At 39.0% G+C, this 13,985-nt stretch overlaps 1 protein-coding gene across 1 annotated transcript in view; it reads right to left on the bottom strand.

The window, feature by feature from the left end:
* The window catches only part of XPR1 (xenotropic and polytropic retrovirus receptor 1), a 183,754-nt gene that overhangs the window by 73,837 nt on the left and 95,932 nt on the right, over positions 1-13,985 (bottom strand). The window contains exons 4-5 of the mRNA XM_045297982.1: positions 3,306-3,529; positions 174-328 (exon numbers count right to left, since the gene is read on the bottom strand). Of these exons, the coding sequence (XP_045153917.1) occupies positions 174-328; positions 3,306-3,529 (379 nt within the window). The remainder of the gene's footprint in view (positions 1-173; positions 329-3,305; positions 3,530-13,985) is intronic.

Genomic DNA, 13,985 nt, shown 5'->3' with positions numbered 1-13,985 from the left:
ATATATATATATATATGGAATGGAAGCCTGACTTGTTTTAAACTTTCATCCAATTCACAATGAAAAAAACAAAACTATATATATTCAAAGCTATTAACAATTACAAAAAGCAGAAAAAAATTTCATGAAAATTAAACATGGATGTTATTGAAATATATTATATGAAACTCTACTGTACCTCAGTTTCAGAGATTAGCTGGTTGATTTTCTTGCATGTATAAAATGGGGCCACTTCTACATGAGCCACTCGCCAATCTGCTCCACGAGATGTTTCCAGTATCTTGTCATGCTTTTTAAGAATTTTTCGAAACCCTGTAAAATTCAGATTCTGCAGAAAGAAATGAGAAACACCACTATAATTTCAAACCCCATCAAACAAGATAAAAAATAAGTAAGTACTATCCATTCACAGAGAAAAGTGGACTAAGACTAAGACTACTCGGGGAAATTACAATACTTTTAGAATCAAAGCATTTTCCACAAGGTTATGGTTCCTTTTTCTTATGTCACATATTTGTAGTATGTTAATTCTTAGTAAAATACAAAACTCTGATATGAGCCCATCACTTCCAGATAAATTATTGATAGCCCTCAACTCAGAATAATTTTATTTCCATTTTTCCAGTGTAACTGTTCTCAAAATAGGTAATTTTTATTATTTGGCTGTTCAGATCAAAAGAATATTTTCAGGAAATATGTTGGATTTATCATGCACTAGACACAAATAAAGGCAGATACATGGAAGCACAAATATACCAGAAGACAGGTCTTCTACATCTGTCACCTTTCACTTTGTTTCTATCAATTCTCAGCTTGATTCTCTTGTTACAGGGATGTACTGGGTTGTACTGATCATGAGTCGAAGTCCTCATCTTTCCTCAATTTTCCACAGCATCAAATTGCTATCCTTTTAAACATTTTTGAATTCTGTTGCTCTTTGACCAACATTCAAAGAAGCAGGAAACTCTGAATTTGTATGGCTCTGTAAACCCAGAGTTGTTGATCATTTATCTTTTTTCTCATACTTTAATAGCTCATCTTAAACTTCTTGAGGTACAAGCATAATGACTTGGAATCAGCCTTAAACATTCCTTTCTCAGTCATTCTCAAAATAAATGTACTCTTATAGAATAAGACAGCTCCAAGAATAGAGAATGGAGGAGAATTCATATAATTAACAATTGCGTTTGTTTTCCTATGAACTAAAATGTAACAAGGATATTTCTCTGTAATACACACACACACACAAATCAGTGAGATTTAAAATTCAACATTTTAATAGTATTAGAGGAAAACTGAACTATACCTTTGTTTACTCATTTAAAAAATTAAATTACAAAGCTATGAGTAAACTTCAAAGAAAAGGGATTTCTATTACATATATCATCTTATTAAATTACTTTTCTACCCTTTTAAAATTATTTTCTATTTGGGTTCTTCTTAGAATAATAAAATATTAACTCACCAAAGAAGAACGTACACTTATGCTAAGAAAAGGATAAGAATAGTAGAGTATATACATTAACAACTTATATCAATGTAGAGAAGAGGCTTTAATTAGTCTTTTTACTTTGAAATCTCAGTATTTACCCTGGGTAATATCTTTGTTTTTAGCCTTTAGTTTTTAAATCATCATCCTATGATGATCTTAACAAGAACAAAATGAAATAAACAAAAATATCTAAGGTCTCTCTTAAGATTAAGGTGATGCACTTCCCCATTTACATTTTTATTATTGAACAATAATGCTTTCCAATTTAGTTCTTGATAGCTTAACTACATAAATAATTCTAAAAAGATTACAAGAGGACGTGGTCCATAGCTGCAGCTATGAGTTGGCCTCTGGTTCACAGTGACTGTGTGGTACTGATGAAGCAGGTTTTCTTGGCTATTATCATTATAGAAACAGATTGGCAGGTCTTTTCTTCTGCTGAGCCACTGGGTAGGTTCAAACTACCAATCATTAGTTTAGCAACCGATAGCCAACCACTTGCATTACCCCTTTACAAAAGGGTAGAAACTCTGTAATCAACATAACTGGAAATTCAATTTTGTGATTAAGTTGAAAAAAATATTGAGTTATATTTCAAAATAGTTTTTCGTCTCTACACGTTTGCTTTGATCTAATTTCTCTTCTTTCTCAAGGACTTCTTTTCCCTCAAGGACTTCTTGTTGTCTATGGGTAATCAAGTAGGAAAAATTCTTTGAGTGATGACGTTGAAAAGTCATGAACTTGTGCATATTAGTATTAGTTGTAGGAAAATCAACTGTCCAATTGCTTTTGTAAAAATTTTATCAGTTAAGGAGAATATAAAAGGTCTTAACCAACAATTAATTCTCGTGTCAAGGTCTACTCCTGAGTATGGTATATAAATAAGTTTTAAAAGAAAACAGACCTTCAAAAACAAATTTTGTTACCACTGATTTACTGCCTCTGATACATGCTTTTAGCCAATAAAGCTATCTGCATACTGAATAAGAACTCCAAGAAAAAGTCCATGCTAAGGCTTTTCCTTCTTGGATTGGGTCATTAGTGAAGTTCAAGGTAAGTTGATTTACTGGCGTTTCTCAGTTATTTAACCATTCCATTGTCTAAGACAGTAGTTCTCAACCTTCTTAATGCAGCGACCCTTTAATACAGTTCTTCATGTTGTGGTGACCCCCCAACCATAAAATTATTTTCATTGCTACTTCATAACTGTAATTTTTCTACTGTTATGAATCATTATGTAAATCTGATATGCAGGATGTATTTTCATTGTTACAAATTGAACATAGCCACAGCTGAATATAAAAAGGCCGATCAGCATCCAAATTAAGTTCCCATGGTACAGACTTTTTTTGCAGTAGTTGATGATTTTACAGTACGATTTTACATTTACCCAGTAATTGTAATTCGTGAAGTGTCGTTTTACCTCCAATACTGTTGCTTTCAACACAGTAGCTGATTTTAACAGAACAGCTGCTTTCAACACAGCAACTGCTTTCTACACAGTAGCTGCTCTCTATACATGTGACTGATCTGCTTAAGTACATTATGGCACCAACCTGTCACATACACCTGTATTTGTACGGGGTGTATGTGATGGGGTTGGTGCAATGATGACATCATGCCAGGTACTGGTATGTGGATGTACCTGCATGTGGGCGGACCCTCCTAGAGACGGATAGAGGAGCGGCGCCTCGGTTCCTAAGACCATTGGAAATATGTGTTTTCCAATGGTCTTAGGCGACCCCTGTGAAAGGGTCATTTGACCCCGACCCACAAGTTGAGAACTGCTGGTCTAAGAGAAGAATTTTTGTACCTGATAGTTCTGCAGCAGGATAAGACTGAGGTAGAACTCGCTGAAGGCCAGCTTAAGGTCTTTAATGTTCCTGTGTTGAACACGTTCCTCGTGGGACAGGTGGAAGACTGGCTTTCTGCGCTGTCGCAGTGTGGTAACACCAGTGGCTTCTTTCTGTGCATCCAGTGATGACTGAAGCTCATTCTGAAGGGTAGCAAACCTGCGCTGGGCCTCTGCAAGCTTCTCTGTAGGAAATAAAACAGAATTGTTAAATCAGAACGATAACAATCTAAAGTATTTGCTCTCACTAACCTCTGATTTTTTTACTAATCTGTTTTGCTTGAGGGGACAAAATGCTACATGTAAAATTCAAAACTGAATAGAAACAAATCTTTCGGTATAACATTCTCCTCCAAGCAAAACCCTTGAATGCACCCTTTGTCTTTACAGACAGAAAAACAGAATGTAGAAAGCTATTAAGAATGGGAATGTAAAATAGTGCAGCCACTTTGAAAAAAGTTTGGCAGTTTCTAAAAAGATTGAGCACAGAGTTACAGTATGATCTAATAATTCCACTTCTAAGTATACTTCAAAGAGAATTGAAAACCTAAATTCAGGTACAAAGTTGCACAAGAATATCCATAGCAGCTTTGTGACCATAGCCAACAAGCAAGAAGGAAACCCAAATGTCTATCACCTGGTGAACAGATACACAGAACGTGGCACATCCATACAGTAGAGTAACATACATACAGCCATACAAAGTAAGTTCTGATTCGTGCTTTAACTTGAAGATATTATGCTAAGTGGAAAAAAAAAAACCGGACACAATGGGCAACATTTACTTATGATTCCATTTATTTGAAATGTCAAGAAGAAGAAAATTCACAGAGACAGATTAGTGATTGACAGGGGCTGGAAGGAAAGGGCAGTGACTGCTAAGGCGGGGCATATTTTTTTGAATGATAAAAATGTTCTGGAACCATATAGCGGTAATGGCTGCACATCTTATAAATATATGCTCCAAACACTGAATTACACATTTTAGCGTAAATCTCATGGTATGTGAGTTATCTTTCATTTTTAAAAAGTGATTAAGGAGCATTTCCAGTTACATACTCTAGTGTAGAAATAGGATTAAATTTGGGCTTTAGTTTTCCAATCTTCTTCATTTCCCACTATATCTCATTATTTCTGTAAGACAGAGGAGTTACACGAATAGACAAAAACTGGCAAATTATAAGAAAAAGAGTAGGTATAGTTGGCTATATAAGTGCTTGTGTATACATAAATTTAACAGTAAAACTCTGTAACCTTTTCCCACTGGATCAGGCAAACTTGGGTACAAATCCTTGCCTTGTCAAAAACTAACTGCTGTGAATTTAGTCAAGTTTTTATTTTTTAACTTTGTTTTTAAATTGTTCTAAACCTTATAGGTGAAAAGGGGACAATAGTTTCTTTATAGATGAAATGGGGTATTACCAACTACTTCCCTCATAAGGTGTCATGATTAAGTTAAATAAAATTCCCTGGAAAATTCCCAGGGAAAAATTAGCACTCAACAAATAATAACAGTGACAATTATAAAATAACAAAGCACTACTTACAATTCATTCTTTCTCAAAGTTCTCATCTTCCTCCCTTTGTATAGTTCTATATGTACTATCATGCCTTCTCTAATCATCAGTATCTTCATCTTAGCTAGCAATGCTTCTTTAAGGATCCCTGCTTCTCTGCTAGTATCACCATCTATTTCTTAATGGAAAGCTTTATTCATTCCTATGACGTTTTATACAACCCTGTTTCTAAACCAAGAACTATTTCACAGCAAAGGTAGCAGAGCAACAGGATCAGGTATGATCTTACCACATATTCAGAAGCAGCTGACCTACTAGAAAGGCTTATTGACACCGCAGGTATAGGCCCCCAGTTGGGAGGCAAAAGACTGAAAGGGCAGGGTTCCATCTTATAGGATGCAGTTGGCTTTGAAATTAAGGCCACTATATGGTTCTGTTTCCCACAAAGCCAAAATACATGGTCTATCAATTGAGGGAAAGTGATAGTAATTCCTCTTACTACATCTAGTAATTCACTCACCAAATTTTTGCTTCTCAGTCCTCCAACTTGATCTCTGCTGATGGTTATTTCCCAAGAAGAAAATGCTTCTATCATGGGAATATAACAATGGCTCCACTTAACTGGCAGCTAAGTGTGGTACTTGGGTACCTAGGTAAGTGTGGTACTTGATATGGCTCTTCTAACCATGCTCTTTGTAATTCCTACCAAATAACTGAGTAGGACTAAGTAAATGTGAAGTGTTTATGGCTCACACCAAAGTGACTGGACAGCTTGCTAATACGGTAAACAAGCCACATGGTACTCTTGTGGGATGTGAACATGCAAAAAGCACGTATGGAACTTTAACGAGAACACTGGTCAATTTTTCTATTCTCCCTTGGTTTAAAATGAGCCATCTCAGAAGTGGAAAAAGGGCATCTCACTACCATCAATAAAGAAAAGCCAGGAGTGAAGTATGTCACTTGGACTCCAACACCACAGTGCTGAACCTCTTTGATCCAGGAGAGAGAGCTGCGACTTCAAAGACTGGAGAGAAGTGGCAACAGCAGAATCAAGAGCATGAGATACAGTGTTGGGGTTCCTGGCCCATGGGTTGAGAAAGTTGACTTCCTTTGGACAGGAGACTCTGAGGAGTGGGTTGCCTCCAGGCACTTAATAAAGGGGAGGTTAAGTTCGTTGATTCTTAGAGCTAGAGCTCAGCACCTTCAGACCAAGGATAACTGGTAGAGTGAGCAAGTAATCAGCAGAGCTACATTTGCTCAAGCAGGACAGAGGCCAAGTAGTCATGTCACCGAGAAGCTGTGGACCAGAGAGAAGCATGTCTGTGGGCAAGGTTGAGGAGGACCAGTCCTGAACTAAGTGGTGTATGTATCCTGAGCATTTCTGAAGCTGATAAACTAATAATAACTCCATTGTCTTGAGGTATTGTATGTGAATTCTGTGTGGCTATTGCAATGAATTGAATCCAGCAGATAAGTAAAGCATGCCAAGGGAGGTACAGTTGGTGTTAGAATTGATAAGGAAGGTTGGAGGAGAAAAGTCTATCTGACTTCTGCATCATAGGAATTAGCCTTGGGCTGATATTGAGTTTGATTCTTCTTTCCAGTGTAAAGTCAGAGGGAATCAAATGATAATCCCATGCCATTTTTACAAGGAGATAGTCAGTTGGTCACTGGGTATCGGAAACTTATAGGTTAAGAGAAGATTTTTCTCTACTAGTTGAAGTAATTGGTACTGATTATCAAAGAGAGAATAGGTTATTGAAATACAGTAAGGGCTGGGAAGATAATGTATTGCATCCAGAGATCATTGGAGCATCTCTTTAGTATTTCTATGCCCAGTGAAGAATTGTAGCAATAAAAAAAGATAGAACTATTGAGAATTCAGATCCTTCAGCAATTAAAGTTGGGGTCATCCCACCTAGTAAGGAACCCTGACCAGGTGGGTTTCTGGCTGAGGGTAACAGAAACATGGAAAGGGCAGTAAAAGAAGAACGTCTCAGATATCAACAACGGCTTCTTGATCTTCTGACTTTATCTTTTATACTTCCCATGGTTTTATTTCTTTGTGTTATACTCTGAGTAACTTTTTCAGCTCTTTCTTTTTTTTAACATTCTCTTAATTTAGTGCAGTGAATTACTTAATATGGCCCTTCCAGCTAGTCTTTGTGACTGTGTTAGTCTGGTTAGACTAGAGAAACAAATTCATAGACACTCACATGTATATAAGAAAGAGGTTTATATACAAGAGCAATTGAATATTGAGAAAGCATCCCAGCCCAGTCCAGATCAAATCCATAAGTCCAATATTAGCCCATATGTCTGATACCAATCTATAAAGTCTTCTTCAGACTCACGGTAATATATGCAATGATGCAGGAGGATCATAGGCCAGTGGGCTGGAAGTCTTGTGGATCCAATGGCAGTTGTAAGCATCTCAGCACTGGCAGGGGTCTCTACATGGCTTCACCAACTCCAGAGGTCTGGTAGCATCAGGGTAGGGCCATGTGGCTTTTCCAGCTCCCAGGGTGTAGAGCCATGTGTCTTGTTAGAAGAGCATCTCCAGGGAGTGAGCAGAGAGACAGAGGTGTTGCCTGCCTCCAAAGAGGAAAATACTGGAGTTCCCAGAATTCTCAGGAGAAGGTCATGGCCACACAGAGGCCTCCTTGCATGGAATTGTGATTGTTAAGGTTATATGTCAACTTGCTGGGTCATAATTTTCAGTGGCTTGGCGGTATGGTTGGTAGGTTAGATGGTTTTAGGTCAACTGGATATTCCTGGCTAGGGATAGAGTCAGATCTGTCAATAAGGTCACAGCCTGATGGTGCTTCCTTGGGGGTGTGGCCTTCTTATATGGAGTACTCTAGGAATTTCCTTCCCTTTCAGCACTTTGCCTTCCTGCCTGCTGGGACTCTCCTGTGACTGACCTTGCAGCTCATAGAGCCCTGCCATGTTCCCACTGACCTCGGACCCATGTAACTCTGCACCTCTGGACCTGTGATCTTCCTGAAGTCTGTGTCATTGGATGTGGCTATGTGAATCTGAAGAGGGTTTATGGAATTGCATAGACTTAAGTACTTGAGTAAGATTGAGTTGGGGTGCTTTGTTGATATATAATTACTTCTTACATAAAGTTCTTTATATGAGTGTCAGTGGATTTGTTTCTCTAGTCAACCTGGCCTAACACAGCCAATTATATAATCATGATACAGTCATTCACAATTCCGTGATCTGCTTATCCTCCATTTTATGATGTCTTGTAAATGTAAGCTTCCATGCATGTAGTTATGGTCCCATTTGGGAGTGAGTTGCTCATTACACTAATGAGGCAGGGTTAGAGTGGTATGTAACGAATCAGGAAGCCATATTTGGTGCCATGAGTTAAGCAGTGGGTTGTTAGCCAAAAGGTAGGCAGTTTGAACCTACCAGATACTCTACAGGAGAAAAACAAGGCAGTCTGAACCCAACTCTTAAGATTTACAGTCTCGGAAACCCTAAGGTGCTAAGTTCTACTCTGTTTTATAGGTTTTACTACAAGTCAGAATCTATTAGATGGCAGTGGGTGGGTATCTCAAGTCACTGCCTTACTGGAGGGTATAACACAAGTCAATGCCCTTATTCAAGTCATACCCTATCTTATTCAAATAAGAGGAATTTCCTTGGGGCCATGGTCTGCACTTGTATGTGTGTGTGTGTAAGTAAAATGAATGTTTTGGCAAGCTTCCTTCTCTTGTACTGGGTCCTGCATCTGGCTCATCATTATTTAACCAGTTCTTGAGCTAGCAGTTGACCTGATTCACCAGCCTCTACACAGTCTTGTGAGCCAGCAGCCTATAGCTGAGCAGGCCCAGTCAGGTTTGCCAGTCTATTCAACCATATTAAAAAACTCTAGGCTTGAAGTTTGACACAAAGATTTGGGATCTGCCAGCCTCTATAATTGTGCAAACCATTTCCTTGACTGTGTTTTGTGAAACATTGCAATGACTTGTGAAGATCCTAAATATGAGAGGTAGAGTACTGATGGGAAGGAGCAGGAATTGATGTTAGAGATGATGGAATGGAGTAACAGTTTGGAAAAGTTGGATATTTGGGGCATCTTTAACTTTTGTCTCATAAGAATTTTCTTTGTGGCGATTTTTAGAAGAGAAATTAATCATTTGCCCATGCTCAAACTTAATTGGTATTAAGGTATTAATTTCAAAGATTATATTTTTTATTTTTTAAAGCTCTAAATGGTTTTAAAAATATGTCCTTTCAGTTTTCTTCTCATGTTCCTTGCTCATGGTCTTGGTACACTTACATCATTAAGATAAAACACAGTATAGAACAAAACTAAAAACCAAATTCAGTGCCACTGAGTTAATTCCAACTCAGAGATTCCATATGACAGAATAAACTGCCCCTCTAGGTTTATGAGACTGTAACTCTGTGTGGGAGTAGATAGACTCATCTTTATACTGTTGAGGAGCTAGTGGTTTCAAACTGTTGACTATGTGTCAGCAGCCCAATGCATAACTATTACACTACCAGGGTTCCTCAGTAAAAAATAACTCTCACTGCTATCAATGCTGACTCCAAGTGAATGCGTGGGTTTCTGAGACTGTAACTGTTTATAAGAGTAGAAAGCCGAGTCTTTCTCCCAGTATATAATACATTCCCCAATTTTCTTGGTTTACATTAGTTTTATTTTCTTAGGTCCCCCCCTACACCATGATGCTCTTAAGAAAAAAAAAAAAACATGAAAACAAAAAATCAAACACCAATTCCATTTAGGTCCAAACACTTACTATATACTTACATTCTAACCATTTAGTAGCTTTTTAAAAAACTACTATGTTATACATATTTAATAATGAAAGAGTGTGAAGATTTATCCAAGATTAAATATACTCTGCTGACTCAAAACTCAGGTAATTAGTAAGAGCAAAAATCAGAGTATCACAGGCAATATGAGTTTTATTGTTAAAGGGCTAATATATGAATTTGCTAATTATTTAGCTGTCCTGGTCAAATTGTAATATGTTAATTTACAATTATTTACATCTCTTATTACCTGGATATTAAAGCTGTAAGAAGTCTAAAAATAGAAAGTAAGAGGACTTAACTTACTAGGTGTCAACAGTAAGTCCAAAAGACAAATGTCTCTACATCTGGAAGACTCCTAACTCATTTTGCAAGGCTAACTCAAGTATCACTTTCTATGTCGGTACTTAGATACTAAGGTACTTCTTACTTAACAAACATCTCAGTCACAACTAGAGGTTCCCTCATAAGGGAGGCATATACATGCATACACAGTATACATCACAGAATTCTTTGTTTATTTTATTGACTAAATGTGAGCTCTCTGCAGTAAGAGCTCTCTTAAAAAAAGTTCTATTGTTTTCACCTGCATCATAAAGAGCTTGTATGTAATAGACTCGATCTTTATTTGCTACATACATGAATTAATATATAACAGTTCTCTCTAGTAATCCAAGTTCCTATCTAGAAAGAAATCTAAAAGAGGAGAAATCCAAGCGCCAGGGGAGGTAAGGAGTGAAAAGCTATGTGTTTGAAAAAACAAACAAAAACTAGCTGTGTTGTGAGACTTTTCTATTTATTAAAAGGGGTATAAAAAACAAAATTTAAAAATAAAAAGCGTAAGAGCTTTACAACAGGAGCCCAGGTGGTACAGTGGCTAAGTCCAAATGATCAGCAGTTTGAACGAACCAGGTACTCCCTGGGAGAAAGATATGGCTGTCTTCATTCTTAAACAACTTAGTCTTAAGGGGGCAGTTTTGCTTTGTCCTACAGGGTCTCTTTGAATTAGAATGAACTTGACAGCCATGATTTGGTTTGAGTTTAAAAAATGATGAGAGGGACTTCCAGCAAGTTGGCATTCAGGTAAGCACCTTGCATCGAGAGCTTCTTGGTGATCTGTAAATTCACTGATTAGGAGACCGACTGGGGGATTCAGGTAAGTGAATTAACTCCTGCAGCAATCCAGAGTACTCCCTAGGCTAGGGAGGTGACCTTTCCCACCAGCTAGCCAGCCCCTGTGCTCTACCCAAAATTTGCCTGGGACACTCACTGCCTCGATCAGACCCCGTCTCCCCACAAGGCGGCCATTCCTCGCGCCATCAACCCGCAGCCCTAAGGGCCATGGTGAGACCCTGTCTGCAGTCTGCCTGAGGTAAGCCCACACCGAACGCCACTCCCCATCCCACGCCAGCCTGTGACCAAACCCACTGCAGGTTTTACTTACCTATCAACTGTGGCTGTGCCACTGAGGCCAGAGCCCACCAGCCATCTGTGTGGGCCTCCAACAGCCATGAACAAAACATTTCAATAACTACACAGAGTAAAACTTGAGCCTGCAGCCAGATCCCTACGCAGCGAGTGACCATGGCTCTTAAAGTTAGTCAGAACCCATTTGCCATCCTCAGCATATGGTCTTGCAGGGACTACCTAGACACCACACCCCTCTAGTGAGTCTATCCCGGACTAGTGGCTTCTTGCCAGGCCACTTCCAGCCCCGAAGTTTTCCCACATAGCAGTTGCGACCCTGCAGCTTCCACCCACTGGGGCCTACACGTGGTAACACTGAGACAGCACAGCTTCTCAGCAGCCCCACCGCCAGCACCGGGGTTTTCCTGCAGCACTGCTGCGGCTCTGCGGACTCTCCAACAGGCAGCGACCAACCCTCAGGGATTACCCATAGTATCTCTGCAAACCTATGGCTTCCAGCTCAGATTTGTAGCTCCCTCTGCAGCACAACCTGGCCCAGTGGGGTCCCAGACAGCCCAAACCAGACCCGTGGACACACCATAGACACGCCCTGGCATAGTCCAGAAACATACTCAGTCACAGGCTGCAGGCTATCCTCCAAACACCCTCACTGCTGTCAGCCACCAAACTGCCATCGTACCTCTCTTATACACAAACACAGTAGGCCACATGTAGGCCCCAGAATCACTCTTAGCAGTACCAAAGAGTGAATGCTCAGGGACCCATGTCTTTCGGGAATATGGGGTCAAGCGCCACCAAAATCGCAGGCAAACAGCAACTTATCTCAACACCCTTGGCAAGAAATGAAGAGAAACAAAATGCAATGTTGGAGGTAGTCCTAAACCCAACTACACTCATCGAAGAAGCAGATGTTGATCTGCCACAAAAGGAAATCCTCAGAATGCTTCTTGGAGTCATATGGGATATGAGGGAAGCAATACAGAATAAGGATACAATGATTGAGAAGATGAAGTCCACGATCAATGGGATGAAGTCCAGTCACCAAATGGAAATACAAGAGTTAAGGAGCAAGGTATCAAAAGCAAAAACGAAGATAACCAAACTTACCAACCAACTAGATGAGGTGGAGAATTGTACCAGTGATCTTGAGAACAACCAGGCAGACTTCAACAAACAGGAAAGACAGTGAAACAAAACAATCAAAGAGGTGGAAGAAAACCTGAGATCAATCATAGTAGGTGACTTTAATTCACTGATATCAGAGAAAGATAGGTCACCAGGAAAGAAACTCAACAAGGAAACTACAACTTCCACAATTAGGCAACTTTACCTGATGGACATTTATAGAGGTCTCCACCCAAATGCTAAACTATTCACATTCTTTTCAAGTGCACATTGCTCTTATTCAAAAATAGACTGCATGCTGGGGCACAAGTCGAGCCTGAGTAAATTCAGACACATAGAGATCAATCAGATGTCCTTCTCGAACCACCACACCATAAAGCTGGAGATAAATAAAAGGACAAAAAACCCAAGGACAAACAATTCGAAGATGAATAATAATGTTCTGCAAAATGAGTGGGGACTGGCCCAATTTAAAGAGGAAATTAGTTAAGTTTTTAGAAACTAATGAGAATGAGAATACAACATATCAAAACCTATGGGACACAGCAAAAGCACTTATCAGCGGTTGTTTGCTAGCGATTAATGCACATATGAAAAAGAGAGAGTTGTGACTGATACACGATCACAAAATCGTCAGCAACTTATAAAGCAGTCAACAGAACAATCCCTCCAACAGCAAAAGAAAAGAAATAATAAAAATCAGCGCAGAGATAAAGGAGTGGGAAGATAAGATAATAATGCAAAAAATCAGTGCAGCAAAAAAAGAAGAAGAAAAAAAGAAAACCAAAAAGCTGGTTCTTTGAAAGGGTTGATAGACTGCTGGCAAACCAAACCAAGGATAGGAAGCAGCAATAGCTAGGGTGAGGGATGAATCAGGAGAAATCACAATGGACCCTAATGAGATTAAAAGGATAATTACAAACTACTATGAAAATCTGAATTCAATGACTTCAACAAACTGGAAGACACGGAAAAAATTTTTGAAAAACAATCCCTTCGTAGAATATCCTAGATAGAAGTCAATAGCATAGCAATAAAGGAAATAGATTTCGTTATCAAGAAACTACCAACGAAAAAAACTCCCAAGCCAGATGGCTTTACAGGAGAATTCCACCAAACATTCAGGGAAGAGCTGACACCGATTCTACACAAACTATTACAGAACATAGAAAAAGACAGTAAACTCTGAAATTCATTCTACAAAGCTAGTATAACACTGATACCCAAATTGGGCAAGGATCACACAAGAATAGAGAACTATAGACCGATATCGCTAATGAACACTGATGCAAAAATCCTTAACAAAATACGGGCCCATAGACTATGAAAGCATATTAAACAAATCATCTATCATTACCAGGTGGGATAGGAACTGGAAACACAGGGAATCCAGGATAGATGATCCCTGTGAGAACAGTGGTGAGAGTGGCAATACAAGAGGGTGGAGGAAAGGTGGGGCAGAAAGGGGGAACCGATTATAAGGATCTACATATAACCTCCTCCCTGGGGGACAGACAACAGAAAAGTGGGTGAAGGGAGAGAGATGTCACACAGTGCAAAACATGACAAAATAATAATAATTTATAAATTATCAAGGGTTCATGATGGAGAGGGGAACAGGGAAGGAGGGGGAAAAAATGAGGAGCTGATACCAAGGGCTTAAGTGGAGAGCAAATGTTTAGGAATGATGAGGGCAATGAATGTACAAATGTGCTTGACACAATGGATTGTGATAAGAGTTGTATGAGCCCCCAATAAAATGATTAAA

Source organism: Echinops telfairi, unplaced genomic scaffold (genome assembly GCF_000313985.2).
Source record: "Echinops telfairi isolate 266 unplaced genomic scaffold, ASM31398v2 ScPeMD7_7424;HRSCAF=8462, whole genome shotgun sequence".
Classification (NCBI taxonomy): domain Eukaryota; kingdom Metazoa; phylum Chordata; class Mammalia; order Afrosoricida; family Tenrecidae; genus Echinops; species Echinops telfairi.
The sequence above is the reverse complement of the archived record's forward strand: the minus strand, read 5'-3'. Positions and strand labels throughout refer to the sequence as shown.